Source organism: Leptidea sinapis, chromosome 38 (genome assembly GCF_905404315.1).
Source record: "Leptidea sinapis chromosome 38, ilLepSina1.1, whole genome shotgun sequence".
Taxonomy (NCBI): domain Eukaryota; kingdom Metazoa; phylum Arthropoda; class Insecta; order Lepidoptera; family Pieridae; genus Leptidea; species Leptidea sinapis.
The window spans coordinates 7,563,409-7,583,131 of record NC_066302.1 but is presented as its reverse complement, the minus strand read 5'-3'; the positions used below and the strand labels follow the sequence as shown (position 1 = coordinate 7,583,131).

Here is a 19,723-nt window from a genome sequence, read left to right as displayed (position 1 = left end):
TTGATAATAAACCAATGATTTTCTTTTTGTTAATATATAATTGCAATGATAATTTTATGATACAATTATAATAATATGTTAAATGTAATCATATAATTATTTATTATAAGAGTGTCAGCCCTAGCACACGATAATACAGTTTTTCGAAACACAAAGTATTACAGATTTCTACAAAATTGTAAAAAGAGGATTATCGGATCGCTGCCCTAAAAGTACAAAAGTTGTAAATTGCTGAACTCATTTCATTCAGCTGTTTGTTTTCTATTATATTAAAAAACTGTGTAAAATGTTTTGTCATTTCTGTTGTGTAACGAATATAATGACTATGAAGTTTTGAACTATACAACGAGCTCATTTTGTAGAACTACGCTTGTTTTTCTGAATATATTTATATCCGCAAGTTTCTTATTAAATATTTTAATCTTGTGTATCTATATTATGTTTATGATTTTTTTTATAAAGGACGAGACGAGCAGGACGTTCAGCTGATGGTAATTGATAAGCCCTGCTCATAACAATGCAGTACCGCTCAAGATTATAGAGAAACCCAAAAATTCTGAGCGACACTACAACTGCGCTCGTCACCTTGAGATATAAGATGTCAAGTCTCATGTGGTCAGTAATTTTGTGGTACCCATAATCCAGCCGGCATCCGGTGCAAAGGAGCCTCACACTGGTATTTAGTATACTTGGTATAATAATAAGTCGATTTATTCTTGTTATTGAATAATTTGAAAAGTGTAATTTTATGTATTATTTTTGAATAATGTATTTTTAATTTAAGCTGTTATATAAATTGTAACTTGCCAGTACTTGTTATTCGTCATAATATTTAAGTGACAAACAAAAAACCAAAACTCGCAACAAATTATCTTCCTAATTTCAACCTGCTAAACTACGTTAGAAATGGATTTTAATACAATTTTTCTGCCCGTAAATTTGTACATAATATCATACTAAACATATTATTTACGATTTCTTTCAGGTATTGTGTTGATATCTATAGTATATAGATATCACAGATGAGGTTCAAACTAACTGTAATGCTAAACTCTTTCTAAACAGATTGTCTTCATCAGTAACAGTGACGCTTGAAGTTACTAAACTTAAAGGCCGGAAACGCATCTCTTGACAACATAACTACACCACTTTCAATCAATCACAAAAGCGTGTTGCTCGTTTGACCCCTCTTATATTAAAAAAAAGTGCATATCGGTACATGAGACAATCCCTTTTAAATCTCAGCGATCCGGGTGCAGTGTGATGTATTTGGTAAACACTGTTGGTGTCAGATCATGTCGCTTAACATCAGTGGGCCATGTCTTACCCTTCAAAAATACAAAGAAAAGCACGTTTACAACCTTTACATTACTATAGCCAAAATTTAAGAAAATAAAAATAGGGATAAATCAGTTTTAAGTCGTTCGTCAATAATTGATTGAGTTTACGAAAAGTCAGTGGTGTGCGAGCGCCATAAGCACACCTTCCCGCCGGCCCAGATTACGTAATATAGGGATTACGCTTACCTCCTTTCACGGGAATGTAATAAAATTCAGCTTAAAAGTGCTAGTGACTACGTTCGACGCTTTGAGCTCGCCGACGGCTTTGTACGTACAAGTCGATGAATATATATTCTCATTACACGCACCATTAATAACATCGCCTTTTACCTTTCAATATTGATGAAATATTACTGAAATGTTATACATTCTTATATCATAAGATAAACCTAACAAAAATTAAGAGTTCATCTACATTCAAAGATTAAAACTGTGTGCAAAACATTGAAGTAAAACATACGGTATTATACATTTATCAGACCTCTTATAAAATCAAATTTAGGACTGAACTCCCCAATTATCAGAGCTGGTGAACAACATAACATGCTCGTTAAAAAACACCCAAATGTAGATATATTCAATGACTCTCTTGACTCACTTAAAAATAAAATACTAACATACTTTTAAGTCATACTAGGAACTAACTATATACCTAGCAACTTAAATTAATTTTCACATTTACTTTTATTTGAACTTATTTAGCCGGTTTGAGGATATTATAAAACACTTATTTTAAATTATTACTAGTCAATTTCTCTTATAGGTATAAGAATTGTAAATAATGTTAAGTTTATATTTGTAAATGTATAAATATGTATTCTGTTGAAGTTGCTGATAAATAAATATGTTATATGGAACAAAGCGGGAAATATGGTACGTGATAAAAGCGAAAAATAGACAAAAGTCATAACCGAGTGATATCCACGAGAATGCAAAAGATTCAAAGGGCTACAAATAAAACGATGGGAGGTTGACCTTAAAAGAGTGGCAAGCCCAGAATTAATGAGAATGGGGGGAGAGAGAAAGATGGAAGTGTTTCGAGGAGGCCTGTGTCGAAGGACAAGCTGTTGAGAAAATCGTAAGGAATTAATTAAGGATATAAAAATTGTTATTATTAGTAACATCAGTAAAGGCTTATTTATTTTATTTAATACACTGTCTCCGTCATAAGTATTCTCATGAAAAATGTGTGAGCAAGAGTTAGCGAGACTCATTTGAAATGTATAAAGAGCTAAGTTGCTCTGTGACGCCGACCTCCGCAGAGCAGGCGCTTGAAAACAATCCAACTGCGTTAATCACTTATTTACGTCCCGGGTCCACTCCGCCGGAGTATTTCTAATGAACGCGGAGAATTCTAATGAACCATGGGAATTTCGATTCTAATGAAGCGAGATGAAACTCGCTCGGAGGCGAAGGCGGAACACCGAACACTTCATCGGTTCTTAAATCTAATTGGTCGTCTTAGTTGGACAATGTTGCCGTGTGCGAGCGCGACACGGGAAGTAATTTCACCGGGTTCCGCCGGATATATCTCTCTGAGCACAGACCTACGACTAATCGCTTTGTCATTTCCGCAATCGACCGCCCTCGACCTGTTTGGAATACGAAATGCCTCCTTTTGTTCATGTCTTTTCTAAATTTTACTGATAAATGTGCCCTGGGCAGATTATAATGAAATCATATATTATGTTCGCATTCTTGTTTTTAATGTACTTATCATTAAATTAAGATTTCAATTGCTACTTATTTATTAAATAAAATAACATTTGAGCCTTACTTTTCATTATTAAATACATAAATGAATACACTTAAGCCAAGCTAGGCTTTTTGTGCACATCTTCATTTAACATAAAAATAATCGATGGTATTTTAATATATACCATATACATACATATATTTGGATCACTCAAAAAAACCATATTACTAACCGCTCTCTAATAAATTAAATAACTATTAACATACCATCGTTTCTGTAACAAGTGCAGTTTTCCCTCCTGAAATTCTAAAGAAGTTAAACATGTTTAAAGATGTTGCTAAATCCAATATTTCTATCAAATTCTTGGCATCAAATAATGACAAAAAATAAAACAAAAATTAAATAACTATAAAATGCATCTCTTGTCCTAGAATTGAAGACAAAGGACCTTTCTAGAATCAAACTTTGTTAGATCTTCGACAGCGTATGTTCGTGCTCTAACTTCAATTGGCACTTTAAAAATTCAAGACAAACGCTTTTAGTGCGCCACGTCAAGGGTACTGTAAAAATAACTTGGAGACACTCAACACCCGGGCTTCGTGGAACCCAACATGGTTGACTTAGTGGATCGGTTATTGGATGGATAAACTATAAACTAAAGGGTGAACGGTCTAGATAATGTGCTTTTTGTTAACTTTAAAGCACTTTCGAGAGCTTTCTGTCTTGCTTCAATAGATAGTGTCTTAGTGGCGCAGAGTAAATTGATCATTCTTTCTGAAATAGTTGTCGTGATTTTAAATGTATTACGGAAACACTTCAATAATTCACTCACAGTTTTTTTTTATTTCAACCATGTTGTATGATTTATATGGCAGTGGAATGCTTCTTAACTTTTATTTAAACCATGCATATGCATAATGCAAAATATGGTATATAACTTGTGCATACATGCATAATATACATATAAAATAATATTAAATATCTGTTGGGCAATAATGAGTGGTGTAGTGTAGGTACTTATAAAATACACAACATACGAATAAATCAATACGTGAGGAACAGGATTAAACAATTATATGATAATAGGTATTTTTTTTTAGTTTATTGGCCACTACAGAACAAATGCATACATTTTTATGAAATAAGTACCACGAAAACCTCACGGGTTTATCTGGGTACCTAGAGCCATTCAATTTAATTTTAATTTTCAAGTTTCAATTATTTTTTTCCAAATCCAATTCTTTTTTCAGGAAGTATCTTTTAAATGGAGTTTTGATTACATGTGCAAAATATGTCCCCAAAACTTCTCGTTGAACTACTTCTATTTTCTTTCTACTCTTTGTACACCTTTTATTGTACTCAGTAATAAATTAAAACAATGAACATTTTTATTTACTTATCCATTATATCTTTATTTATTGTATTTAAATAGTTATTTGAAAACAACTATAAAAATTCAATTATTCTATTAATATAACTATAAAAGGAAAATATGAAATCATATTTTGCACTTATTGATATAACTGTAGTTAGAAGATATAAAAATATAAGTTTCAACTAAATAGCTCTTAACTCTTTACAAAAGAGCAAACACATTAAGAGACAACAAGTTGGGGATGTTCCAACCGCATATTTTCATAGTAATTTTGTAAATTTATTACAGAGAAAAGAAACAATCTCTCAGCTTAAGTATGGACATGACAAGACATTGTGATTGCTCATATTTACATAAACACAAGCGAACATTGCGACGTTTTAATAATTTATGACGTTTTATCTTTAATGATCAATATATAGATCTCAATTTTTTATAATAAATTTATCTTTTTCTTATGAAAATAAGGGATGAGACGAGTAGGACATTCATCTGATGGTAATTAATACGCCCTGCCCATGACAATGCAGTGCCGCTCAGGATTCTTGTAAAACCTCAAAATTCTGAGCGGCACTTGAATTGCGCTCGTCTCCTTGAGACATAAGATGTTAAGTCTCATTTGCCCAGTTATTTCACTAGCTACGGCACCCTTCTGAACGAAACAGAATAATGTTGACACATTATTATTTCACGGCAGAAATAGGCGCCGTTGTAGTACCCATTATCTAGCCGGCATTCTGTGCAAATGGAGCCTCTCACTGGTAAATATTATCTTATCTTATTTTTAATATATTAGACATACAGACGGGATTTCTATAAAATATTATCAAAGCGTCTATTGCATTTGTCTGTACCCCGAAGGGCGTGTGAACCCCGCCATTTAAGTTTTCTTACAGCATAAGTGACATTAGTTAATTTTGTTTTCTCTCTTATATCTATGTTTTTCATTCGCTGTGTTTGAACGGCAGTTTATTTGAACTTTAATATAACTTTATAATATAATCCAATAATGCCACGTGCAAAGCTATTAAATAATATTAAATAGGGCGACATAAATATCAGACCTCTAACTCCGCCGTTGCAGACAGACGCCTCAAGTTTCCAATTATATCTTTCAGTTTAGCCAACTCATATAAAAGTTCTTACAACCGTCGCTAACTAGATTCCAGCGATACTTCATGTAAGACTATAACCATTCCGAACTTATCTGTACCTTACTGCACTCTCCGTACTCGATGATTTAATTTAAAAAGTTATTACTAGATACGACAATTTGATGGGAGAGTTGCTATTAAAATATACGATATAACTTACTTCTTCATATAAAAGTGAACATTTTACAAGCAAAATTCATGCGGGGAACATTCTCGAGTTATTATTTTGCTCTTAGATCATAGTTACGTCTATCTAGATAGACTATTATAGCTGTAAAATCGTCGAAAAATATTGAGATTAATCTCTATTTTGATCAATGTACGTACACTAACCCAAAGTGACATACAAATCGCGAGTGTAAGACGTAGCTTGTCACACACTAAAGGAATGAACCTGGCCTGTTTTCATCGATCGTCTGTTTTTTATTGAAAATATGGGATGAGACGAGCCACTCAGGATACATGAACAACCCTAAAATTCTGAGCGGCACTGCAACTGCGCTCGTCACCTTGAGACATAAGATGTTAAGTTTCATTTGCCCAGTAATATCACTAGCAACGGCGCCCTTCAGACCGAAACACAGTAATGCTTACACATTACTGCTTTACGGCAGAAATAGGCGCCGTTGTGGTACCCACAATCTAGCCGACACCCTGTGCAAAGGAGCCTTCCACTGGTATACTCTCTAGCAGCAAGAGGCTCTAATCTAGATGTATAAATTATCTTTGATTTGCTATTACCAAAATAATATGCAAAGACAAGAAACCTCACTAGTATTGACGATTAGTTTATTTAAAATATTATAAATAATTGTAATAAATCGTTTAGCGAGTCAACAGCTCCTCAATAAGCCTCGTGCAGATGCGAATCACGTGTCGAAGTGACGTTGTAAATCTTAGCGGAATCAATACTAAAAATTTTAAATACCTAGCAATTGTTCTCGACTAAGTAAAACCTAATTCTATTAAATTTTTTAACACATTTGCTTTGACACCTCATTTACACAGACTGTTTCGCTGAAGGTATTAATTATAAACTGGTCTTGTCTATTCTTAAAAAATGGTTTTTTATTATAAATGACGCATATTAATTATGTGATAGAGTATTTTAGTATATCTACAAAAATATCTTTGAAAAGCCTTATATATTACAACCCTTACATATTAATTGCAGGTATCAATAACATACGTAGTGAACAGGTAATTAAACATTTAAAAGGCTATGTTGGCGAATGTCCCTTTTAACTGCCTTTCAGTTAAATTATAAAATATTAATATATGCAAACAATAAATGAACTCAAAGCGGCCAACAATTTAAAATATCTCTACAAAACACAACAACATAACAACTCGATTGATATTTAATAATATATCAAGTGATTGTTTGCCTTCGATTGCGTTGAATGGTGTTGGAAGCCACAGCGTCATTTCATTGTTAATATCGGATATTTTAGTTTATTGAACACGTTTCAAAACCACAATCGCGGTACACTCATGAATATCAAAAAGTGCTAACTTGGATCACGGGTGCAATCGTTTCACTGAAATATCGTTTCAATTTTGCAACAGTTCTGTAATGGAAAATGTCCGTTGGCAGCTAGCGGTAATAAGCTATTACTGACGTAATATAATTATCCTCGACTTAATTGTGCCTTCCAGCATTACGACCGATTGCTACACCTTGATGTGAACATCGCCGAACTTTGATGATCTAATACTTTATTATTTAATCTAATTATGTTTCAATCTAACGAATATTGTTAGATCTATTATATTCGTATAGACAAGACAAATAAATTACTTACAATGTCTATGAAAATAATTCAGTTATCCAATAAATATTGCTAGTAATAATTAGTATTTTAACAAAGGCTATTTTTATATTACCTACTTAAAATTTAATTTCATATAAACTAATTATTCTCTTTTTGATGAATGTGAGAACTTCAACCATCCATTTGGGTAATAGATATTTTTATTTTAAAAGGGCCTTTCTAGATTGGTCTACGGTGCCTAATAGTAATTTAATAGATAGTTTTTTTTAAATCCTTATGGGTTTTGTCTTGCAATCGCATTAATTGGAAAAGAGATTCCTGTTTGATATTGTCATTTGGTTTCAGTTTATCGCCTTAAAAATTCAATAATCGTCCTTAAAAAGACATAAAACAGAGACAGAAAATTATCTATTCTCTATATAGGTATATTATATTATGTATGTTTGTAGTCCTAATTGTTGACTTGTAAAGGTTCATGTAATAGGCACTTCGTTAATAATTAAAATTTTCTCGACAACATTTTAGAATACCACTGTTATTTTTTTAAACTTTAGCTGAGCAAATTGAAGTCGGGGTGAGGGTATAAAATAAATCATATTCGCACCCAGAATCAAGATAAAGCAATATTGATTCCTTCACGAAATAATATCCACATAGCTAATATTGTACAGTTAGCATTCCGTCATGACAGAGTCGCAAGCCCTCACAGATTTCCATAGTGTACATTATTCAGGTTCACTGAACACTTACAATTAATATTATATCACAATGGTGCATTAAATTTTATTCTGTTATCTTATATTAACAGCACTGGAGACTGCTGATTATATTGAAAGAACGCGTTTAGCGACATTTTGCTGAAAATGTTGCATTAGGGACTTTATCAAAATATACTTGCTACATTGATTGATATGGTGCTATTATATTTACACTATTTTTTAATTAATTGTTTTCTGAGAATACACATTTATTTGTAAAACACTGGCATGCGATTTATGTTGTAAAAAATATTTCTTCTTCCAAAAAATATTTCTTCTTCCATTCACTTAACCAAAGTCATTTGAGCAATCACTGAGAATAAATTATTCTGAAATGTATATGAGAGTATTGGTAAGTAATCATGACTCGAGTTGTATTTGGAAGTAGTTGTTACCGCGGCTTTGTCCGCATCCGTCTGGTACTGTCCCGCAACTGTCTAGCTAAACGATATATAAGATTGTGTGAAAAAGAAGAAAGAAAGCTGCATGTTTGTCAAAAATTTTACTTTGAACATAGTGGGTAATCGTGATAGTAAGAAACAAACACACCGGCAAACAGACAAAAATATAAAAAAAAACTTTTGTATTCAGGCACGGACACCTCGATTCCTCCATTTTTAATTTTACGAATATCTTTAATGTACACATTCGGTAAGTAAGCCCTATAGGGTCCCTATACGGACGAAAATGAAATTCGTCTTGACAAACAGACGCTAGGAGGGACACAGATTCCTAGAGCACCGCAGGGGACCACCATATAACGCTGACATTTTATTATTTTTATGCTAATTCCTCTATCCCAGACATCTAGATGTATTCTCAGTTTCCACCCCAACCAACAGAATTTGTGATAACGATTTCACTCTGGAAAACTCGTCAAGTTAGATGTAAAATTACATTTTATTCGTGTTATTTCATCGCGTCTAAGCTTCAAATCTTTGCGTATAAAATATCTTAGAATAGGGTGGAGTTGAGAGAACGAATAATTTTAATGGTTCGCTGACAGATTATTTCGGAAAATTAAATTTTAGCTCGTCGGACACAGATCATAAAGTTCATGCTTACAAATCTCTTTGTTATGACATCGTAACGAGGTTATGTCCGTTTCATCGTGAAATAGTCGTCGGCGTGTCTTCATCGCGTGTTTTATTTTATCGACACATAAATGTTGGGTGTGGTCGCTCTAAGCAAAACGTAAAGTGTTTTCTAAAGTAATTAGTTTACATCAACTATATAAGAAACCAGAAACACTCAAGTTTTTCCACACACTTTTGTTAGTTTTCGACATTTTCGTTGTTAAGTGCGAATTCTACGTACATATCCTACTGAAAATTATTAAACAATAATTCTTCTAAATAAATTACAAATTCTTAGCACTTAAGCAATAACGGGACGTTTACTACGATTCGAGGATTTTTATATTAAGATGTAATTGCAAGAGCCAGGATCTCGGATTCATCATGCTAACGTAAATATATATTTTTATATATTAACATTAGTGTGATGACTGTGTCTATGTAAAAACACAATGAAAACTCTGATTGTTTTTCTATGGAAGAAGAAAACAATCGAACATACATAGGGGTCACCTGATGGTAGATAATCACCGCAGCCCATATTCTCTTGTAACACCAGAGCAATCACAAAAGCGTTGCCGATCTTATAAAGCATCGAATAAATTCGAAATATAAATTCGAAAACCGAATTTGGAAACACGTTGGAATTGGGGGCTATGTGGTGAAAGTTAACGGCCTTTGCTTTTAGCGCCATCGAAGCTTAGTCTATACTGATATTATAAAGAGTTGAAGTTTGTGACGTTGTAGCAGTTACAAAATCTTTCGATCTACTGAAACGATTTTGAAAATTCTGTTACCTATAGAAAGCCACATTATTTGTGAGTGTCACGGCTATTTTAACCGGAAAAGTGAAATTACTTTTTCGTGGTAGGTGGATTTGCAAAGTAAGTCGGAGAAAAAACGGTTGAACGGAAACGTTTGTTAGGAACGCTGCCTTAATATATACATACTATCGTTTTGTAGGTATGTATGTATGTGGCAGTATTGGAACGCCTGTTAAAATGGTTACACTGATAAATGTAGACGAAGTCGCAGGTAACAGCTAGTTATAATTAAATACCAGTCAGCTAGTTATTAGGTAGACTAAAGAAGTTCTACAAAAGAGTATTAATCAAAGAACGCCGTTAATTAATTGATTTATAACTAACTCGAAGTGTTTTGTTAACAGTGTAGCGAAGTCAATCAAGGAACGGGTTAATTAGTCCTGATAAGGCAACTGCTCGTTGCTAGGCAACAAGGTAACAGGTTGATCACGACCATGTGCCCACGTGACCAGCCCCGCTCCCTCCCGTCACGTTGAACACTTCCAAGTTTCGAAGTCCATACTCAAACAGACTTCTGTTTACTGTTAACCCTAAATCACCGGAACAAACCAGGAAGACCTTCTTGTGTTTGCTAATGTTAAACTTTGCTCGGTATTGTTATATATTCATATAAGCTTATAAATATTTTACATAACTGAAGGGTCAATTATCAAAACTAATGTACTATGCACACGTTACATGTTTTTTATGATTTAATGACTTTTTCTTAACTCACACAAGTAAATCGAATTGTTTGAGTATTTTTAGTGCATTACTTTGCATTGAATGAAAATAATTTTATATATTCTGGAACTTTAAATATTGGTTTAATGAGATGTCAATGAGTTAGTTAATTCTCAATAAGGATGATTGTTTGTACGGATTACGAGATACCTGTGTCTGAAGTAAAGGGTTTTGATTAGATGTTATTTGAATTGTCGGACTTTCCAAATATCTTTACACGTCATTATTTCTTTAAGATGTTCAAACGCTTACGAATAAATATATTGATAGACTATTAAGTGAGACCAGCTACTTGTCTCATAAAATCTTTCATAAAGATATTACTGTAACCCATTGAGATTGTATATCTAACATACACAAATTTTAGCTTTTATTAAGTTCAATACCTACATATAATAATTCAATTTTCGGTCAGCAGTTTGATTCAGTGATACATATTTCAGATGTGATTTCACACATCAATAATGAATAATTGACACATTAATTATTTCGTAACAAGTTGCTTGCGCAACGTCCAGTGGCACGAATATTGTTTTATAGTTATCAAAATATTTGAATACAAATGCGGCCAGTTTTGTTCAGGCTATTGTTGACTGGTAGCTATCATTTTTATCAATATTTTGTGCGGTTTGTGTAGAAATGCAGCTTATTTTACATGAACTTCACTTTGAAACATTGGTTTCATTTGTTGGTGTGTTATCCCCGATCTAGCAACGGATCACTTAATGTGTTTTTAATAAATAAAGCAATATGGACACACTTTTACACAAATAATCTTGTCCCAAACTAGGTATAGCCTGTACTATGGGTACAAGACAACGATATATTTAATAAACGCGAAGTTAAGTTATACCAAATTTAAAACTTTTTTTATCTCATCTTCGTCACTACAGAATTACCTACATGACAGGGAGAAATAATTTTAAACTTGGAGTAACTTTTCAATGGGTTTATTATGAGACAGTTAATGTTTTTTCAACAATTTAGTCCCACTGTGAATCGATTTCATTATAATAACAGGGATCATTTTTTACGAAATAATTCTTGATGTTTTGAAATATAATTGGCAAATTCCTATAAAACAGGTTTTTTTTACTATCTACAGAACAACGTCTGTCGGCTCAGCTAGTAAAATATATAAAATAATTCTGGTGATACTACCTACTAAGTTTTTCTAACCTATCCCTGAGCATGTTCAATAAGTTGACGGGGATCGCTTTTATTTTAATAAAGACTTGCTAATTTCATTAGCACGTCATTAAAACATCATCACCAAGCCTCTCTTCATGCACACCACTTAACCCGATCTAATTGAAAACACTGAGAATCTAATGAACTCTATGATTTGCCATACCAAATATAGTTTCAACATTAATTCAAACTTTTATTAATAGGATTCAAAACATACAACAATATTGTTAGATATTAAATATGAAAGTTAATCGAGTGAATATTTTGTCATTAAATGTAGCTAAGGGCATTGTTTCATGTTATCCTAATAATATTGAAACGATAATTAACAATACGGCGAAAAGCGTGTTGGCTAGTTTTAATTACGTGCTAAAACAATATTTCACACAGCACAATGTCACGCTCAAATTTAGCCGCCGTTGTAACGAATAATGGCTGATACTGTCATTTACATAAAAACATTGAAATACATTTTAATAAACTGAATATAATACGAATTTGTGGTGGTTTATCAGTTTAAATGTTAATTAACAGGTTATTATTAAGTTAACATGAAAACGAACTAGCTATATACTGCAACACATTGTCGCACTTATTATAAAAGTATATTACCTAGATTTACCAGTGGAAGACTCCTTTGCACTGGATGCCGGCTAGATTATGGGTACCACAACGGCGCCTTATTCTGCCGTGAAGCAGTAATGTGTAAATATTACTGTGTTTTGGGCTGAAGGGCGCCGTAGCTAGTGAAATTAATTGGCAAATGAATCAAGGTGACGAGCGCAATTGTAGTGCCGCTTAGAATTTTTGGGTTTTTCAAGAATCCTGAACGGCACTTCATTGTAATGGGCAGAGCGTATCAATTACCATCAGCTGAACGTCCTGCTACCTTGTCCCTTATTTTCATTAAAAAACCTAGATGTTATGTAACTTGAATCCAGTTTTGTTTGAAATCGCTACAAACGAAGTGAGTACTTGTTTAGCTTACATTTGCTAATATAGACATTTTGTGACTATATTCATTAGATTATTGTTCTGATAGGTATTTATTCAACCTATTATACATCAGAAATTATGTAAATCTCAAAAAATAAATATTATTTATATTAATAACTATTTACCTTATTTAAAACTACCTAACTACGTCTGTATTCGTATTGTCTAATCTGTGCCTATTTAAAAAGTACTTAAACTGATTTTAAATAGAATTATAATGAGCTTATACTGATACTTCATACATAAGCACCCGATATATAATATCTGCTCAGCTAATCCATTGTTTCGCTTATTAGTTCGTTAAATGGCATTCAGGACTAATGAGCCCGCTCTCTGGACATGACAACGCATAAATCCGAGATAATAAGCAGCAACTGCGTTCAACTGAGCTAGTCAAAATAATGCCCCCGATGAGATTATTCCATTAGCGAAATTCCTCCTTAAAATTATGTTTCGGGGTTGCCAGTGCGCCTTCAGCAAGTTCTTTCCTTTATTTACACCATGATATTGTTATAAGTTCCCATAAATACAGTTAATATTAGACGGTACTATTTAATAATTTATTCTCCATTGTTGACTTTTTAGCACATATTTCTTACGATGTTTTTATTTCATTTAAAGTTATGCTTTAGTCATGAGTTGAACTTCAAAGTTAAAATTTATTTTTCCCCTACCAGTTAGTCTATTGTTATCAATTGTTATGGATGTTATTTTATAGTAATATATAAATTAAATTATTGTAATGTTACTTGGGTTATTATCACTAAATTTTTATAAGCATCCCTTTTTTGTCCTCAAGGACATAATAATCTTAAAAAAGGCTATGTCATTATTTTACCTGATATTTTTTGACAATGAATAATTTATTTTATTCGTATGATAATGTTAAATAAACATATGATGCTATAAGGCCAGTAAAGTTCTCGAATAGCCACCACGTACCAGAAGGCGTAGTGTTGGTAGGCTCCCACAAGATGGACCGACGATCGGTATATAAGTCAAGATCGCTGGAATAGGTTGGATGAGGGCAGCGCAGGACCGCCCGTCATGGAGATCTTTGGTAGAGGCCTTTGTCCAGCAGTAGACGTCTTCCGGCTGATGATGATAATGATGATGGATTGGAATTCGTAAATTAATAATTTGATTTTTGTCCACAGTTTGTCGCAAGTACGCCGACCATCCCTGTTGAACCCGCACGAGACGAGGGCTGTCCTGGCTCGAGCCCTGGACGTATGGCAACAGGCTTCCAGACTCACCTTCACAGAAGTTAACTCTGACGATGCAGATATCGTCGTGTCCTTCGCTAAGTAAGTTGACTTCATAGAAGGTTTTTTTAGGATAGCCGCATGCAACATTGTTCTCAAGCTCTCATGTGAAGGTGCGAAATCAGGGGAGATTTCCCAGATTGAAAGAAGGAAAAGAGAAAAATATGAATATACATACATAAATATTCGTTTTTATGTACATACTTGTTATTTTTTATGGAAAAGTTGCCGGTCTTTAAAAAAAAGTGTACACGCTTTTTTTGATGTCTGTCTTACTGTATGAATTATTAGTAGTAGTATGAATACTTGTAGTACTGTCTACTATATTATATTCTTTGCCCATGTCGTATCGTCTTGGAAACACCGCATTAGAAACGCTTTTATATTGTCTTGTTATTATTATATTGTATTTTTACATACTACGTAGGTATTTGTTTCACAATGTATCTTAAATACTTCTAAATTCGTTTCTTGATATATTGCAGCGACAATAAATAATAATCAAGAAGGATTTGGGGACACGTTCTATCCATTTTAAGGGGATTTTCGGGAACTTCGTGGAAAGCATTACAATCACCCTTGGGAATAGATACAAAACTTTGCTAGGCATGCATTTGTTCCCAAATATTAATATTAAAATTGTCAAAAATCTTATAAAACAACGACATTGAGTAGAAAATGTTATGTAACTATAGAAATTAATGTTGCCTAAGCATTTCAAGATTGAGTTAGATAGTGGGCAAAGTGAAAAGTGTTCAAAAATATTACAGTTAAATATTGAATAAATAAATATGATTTGCAATTAAATTTTGTTAGAAGCGTGTTTTGTGTCGCGCTCTGTTATTTCTGCCCACCTCGTCCTCTTTGAATAACGAAAACGTTAGCAGTAGGTACTTAAAATTAAATAATAAATCATATTTTTGGTAAGAAAATGTCAAGTATTTATTATTAAAATTGTAATGCTAGTCTTAATGTATTGTTTTAATTATAAGTACCTACTGCTAGGTTTGTGATTATTATTATATTATTACCTTCAAGATAAGAGCATACTCCTACCAAGGCATCCCTGGTGTTACCCATGTCCATGTGCGGTTGTCTCATCACCATTCCATCACGAGAGCCTCTTGCCCCCTCTTATGTGTATAAAAAACGTCATTACGACTTAATCTTATTTCTAATATTTATACATATTATTATCACATATTTTAAAGGCAGGTAACGATCCTGTGATTCCTCTTGGGTTGCAAGAGGATACCATAACAATATAAAAAGCTCCACCGGCATATAATCTCGCAATATTTATTTGTGCGTTAACGAAAAGTGCGTTAACTAATAAGACATGAAGCGATGACATAGTAGAAACAGCAGGAAACATGTGGACAAGAATTGCAAGAGACAGGAACAAGTGGAAATCAATGGAGGAGGCTTTTACCGCTAAAGGCGGTCCTTATTTCGAATATAATAACTAATTATACTAACAAAATTGTATTTTTTTATTTAAAATAGTGAAATACTAACACATACTAACAAATACAATTTATAAGTAAATATCTAAATGTGTAGATGTAAGGAAATAAAAATAACGAAAAGAATTCTTGAAGTAGGGACTTGGAGTATGTAGTAGTCGTACTTTGTAATACAGTCTTATATTCGTATATCTACATACTAATACTTCTCTTACCATGGCCGAAAGTTAATTATTAACTATCCAAGTCTTACTCTATGTACTAAATCCTAATAATGAAGTTCAAAAAAGTCACAGCTTTTCTATTCAACGAGCACTATTCGAACTACGTGACACACCTACTACTTACTTAGTTTTCAATTGATCTAATAGACGGCTAAATCGAAAATCGTAACGAATTCCTAACAAAGGACTACAATACGTACATTCTCGAAAGTTCTACAGCATACGTAAACAAAATCAAAAGCTAGAGCTTAAAATGTAAAAGTTGTGCCTCTTAAAATATATTTCCTGAAAAGAAACAATGTCTTGTAACATGAACGAGAGTCGAGAGTTGCATATCAAATGAGCGGTAGACGAACTTTCTTTATTAGATCACCGTTGACGACGATATGAGAAAGTGCCCTCTAGAAAAACCACAAACGAGAAGATATTGCCGCCGCGGCCATATTGCGTCGTTCCAAACTTGCGATACTGTTATGTTATGATCAATTACCTTTTAAATACCTACAATATGTTACAGCAAACTATTTTATTCAATATTGTGATCGAGAAGTATTATTCTATTACTAAGATTGTTCTATGGGTTTCGATATTGATTTCTAGATGTACCTTACCAAATCAGTGTTATTAGTAGACATTGAAGTCATTATATATGTATATGTGTAATGTAATGTAATATTCCATCTAAAATAATTGTTGAAATAGTAGTAAACAAGGTCAACTTCGTTTGTAGCATTCGAGTCATACTTTGTAACAGGCAATACATGCATATAATTTAAAGCATTACGTAGGTAATTAGGTAATTTGTAAATTACAAATAATGTAAAGTTTGTAAATGCTGTAATTTTTTTAAATTAAATAAATATAATATTGCAATAACTGCTCCTTATCAAATTCAAATATTTTTATTCAAACTAGGATGCAAAATCACTTATTGAACGTCAAAAACTATCACCCATTCAAAACAGACTCAGACCTGAGAAGAACGGGCGCAAGAAACTCTTCCTTCCTTGCTTTTCTTATAATGATAACAATATTAATCCCACAGAGGTGTTTGTTTAATACTTAGACTTTAACAGCGGCCATACAAGTGGACTGTAATAAATCATCCCCAACTCGGAAACTTTCCATTGCCGAGCCATTATATTTGATGGCGTGTGTCAACGCGTGACTTCCTTATTCCTCTATGCTACTCTCAGAAGGGTTCATACAACCAACTCCGAACTATCCGACTAAGGTTTTTATTAACATGATCAGTATACTCAATATGTGGACGAAAACTAGTGCTAAATGACTGTTAATTATACTATGATGAACTAAAGGGTTATACGATACGTGCTCAGCATAATTAATGTGAATAATTATTTCCGCCATTTTATTAAGCTATTTTGTTTGTTCATTTCCTATCAATGTAAAATATGCGGCGTTAACTGATCTTGATTTTATCTCGAGCAATAGAACTGAGTTATCTTTATTAGAAAAATTTTTGATGATGTTATCACTAGTTAATTATATTTGTATCTTTCTTGTGAATTAAATTATAATATACAATTGTAAATGTAGGTAGTGGCATAACTAGTTTCAGGTAGGTACTCTTATTGGTATAAAGATATAAAGAAACTGCTTGTACAATATTAACCCTTATTCTTTTTCCATTTATACGCTAGAGTTATTTACATTGTTACTCGACTTTTGAAAATTTATTCGTTATAATATCTATCACTACTTGTTTATCTCCCCATCGCCCCCCAAAGAGGTACGTATTGATTTAAACCTTTCTAAATAGATCATCCCTCTAAAACAATGCCTCATACCAGCAGAACGAAACATATTTTTGATTGCATTACCAGTACACATCAGTTAGTGTAATGCCAGAGTTAACTGCATTACACCACCAACTTCTAAATTGTATCGCGTACGGCCCCGCCCGCGGTTCCTACGTCACAAAGTTACATTATATGAAACTCAATAACGAACTAATATTGCGGGAAATATTCATAGGCGGCATTCCGTTGTTCTGTGGCAAAAATGATTGGGTTACTAGTGTCCATGAACTCCCAGAGGACACAACTTTGATTGCTCCGAACCTACCTATCCCAGGGACGCTTGCTTTGATGCTGAATATGTTATATTATTTACTTTATCTCATTATTTACACATAGCGGTGTTTGGGTACGCCAGTAATTTTATAAAGCACGTAAGGAATCTACGTTATGTACACCTTTCTGTAGTGCAGTTTCGACGCATTTGCGACGAGTTTAAAAAGCAAGTTTATACAGCATTTAAGCAAAAATAAATAAATTAAATCCAAATCATGGACACATGTACTGAAATTCACATTAAATGAAAATATTTTGTCATTTTCAAGCATAAGATTAACATTATTTACCTACAGTTCTAATATATATCCGGTCAGTTTGCACAATAAAAGAAAAGTAATAAAAAGGAAGGATTAGAAATAGGACACAAACCAGCGATTATTAAAATTATTACAAGAATTATTAATTATAGAAACTCTGTGAGCGCAAGCACATCTCCGACACCATTTTTTAGCTTTTTTTTATCGTAATTTTAAGAAACGCAATTTTCTATAAAACTTAAATTATAGAATAAAATCTACTAAATAATTTGTTTTTGTATCGATAATATTTACAATTTTATTTAATGTATTCATAATATTATAAGTATTATGTAAATTGTTGCAATGTTCTCCAGCAGTGTTGTTACTAGCAGACCCAAAAAACGTTGTTCTGCTTTTTAGAAAAAAAAAACTTTTCGAATAAAAAAATTTGTAAAATCCCTTCTTAGCTGATCTCTACTCGGTGAATAAACTCCTCCTATCAAATTTCATGTCTTATTGTTCCAGAGATATCGTGATGGGTCAATAGATTATTCTTTATAAAAACTCTTTATTTCAGACGATATCATGACGATTCGTACCCCTTCGATGGCCGAGGTTCAATTCTCGCACATGCCTTCTTTCCTGGGACGGGCCGTGGTGGTGATGCACACTTTGATGATGACGAGCTATGGCTGCTGCAGCCGAGAAATGATGATGAAGATGGTAAGAACATTTGTATGTTTTTTATGGAATATAAGACAAACAATCACACATAGGACTCACCTGGTGATTTGGTAGTAGGTGATCGCCACAGCCCATACTCTCTTGTATCATCAGAAGAATTACAAGACCGCCGCTGGCCTTATAAACGAGTTGGAGAGGTTAGAGCCGGGGTCAACGGTGGTGAGAGTCAATGGTGATACCTATTTTGCCGCCGACGATTTTAAATGTATTAAGATTTTTTTTTTTTATGGAATAGGAGGACAAACGAGCGTACGGGTCACCTGGTGTTAAGTGATCACCGCCGCCCACATTCTCTTGCAACACCAGAGGAATCACAAGAGCGTTGCCGGCCTTTAAGGAAGGTGTACGCGCTTTTTTTGAAGGTACCCATGTCGTATCGTCCCCGAAACACCGCACAAGGAAGCTCATTCCACAGCTTTGTAGTACGAGGGAGAAAGCTTCTTGAAAACCGCACTGTGGAGGACCGCCACACATCCAGATGGTGGGGATGATATCCTAACTTGTGGCGTGTCGTGCGATGGTGAAATTCGGCGGCAGGAATCAGGTTAAACAGCTCTTCGGAACACTCCCTGTGATAAATGCGGTAGAAGACACACAACGAAGCGACGTCTCTACGCAACGCCAAGTGATCCAGCCGTTCACAGAGCACTGAGTCCCCGACAATTCGAGCTGCTCTACGTTGCACGCGGTCAAATGGATCGAGCAGATACTGGGGTGCACCAGACAGATAAGATAAGATACAGAAGTTTTAGTGTTTAATGTAAGCATTAAACAGTAA

The 19,723-nt window shown here is 33.6% G+C and overlaps 1 protein-coding gene across 1 annotated transcript in view; it reads left to right on the top strand.

The window, feature by feature from the left end:
• The window catches only part of LOC126975935 (matrix metalloproteinase-2-like), a 273,897-nt gene that overhangs the window by 243,249 nt on the left and 10,925 nt on the right, over positions 1–19,723 (top strand). Inside the window, exons 5-6 of the mRNA XM_050824053.1 lie at positions 14,066–14,215; positions 18,779–18,924. Of these exons, the coding sequence (XP_050680010.1) occupies positions 14,066–14,215; positions 18,779–18,924 (296 nt within the window). The remainder of the gene's footprint in view (positions 1–14,065; positions 14,216–18,778; positions 18,925–19,723) is intronic.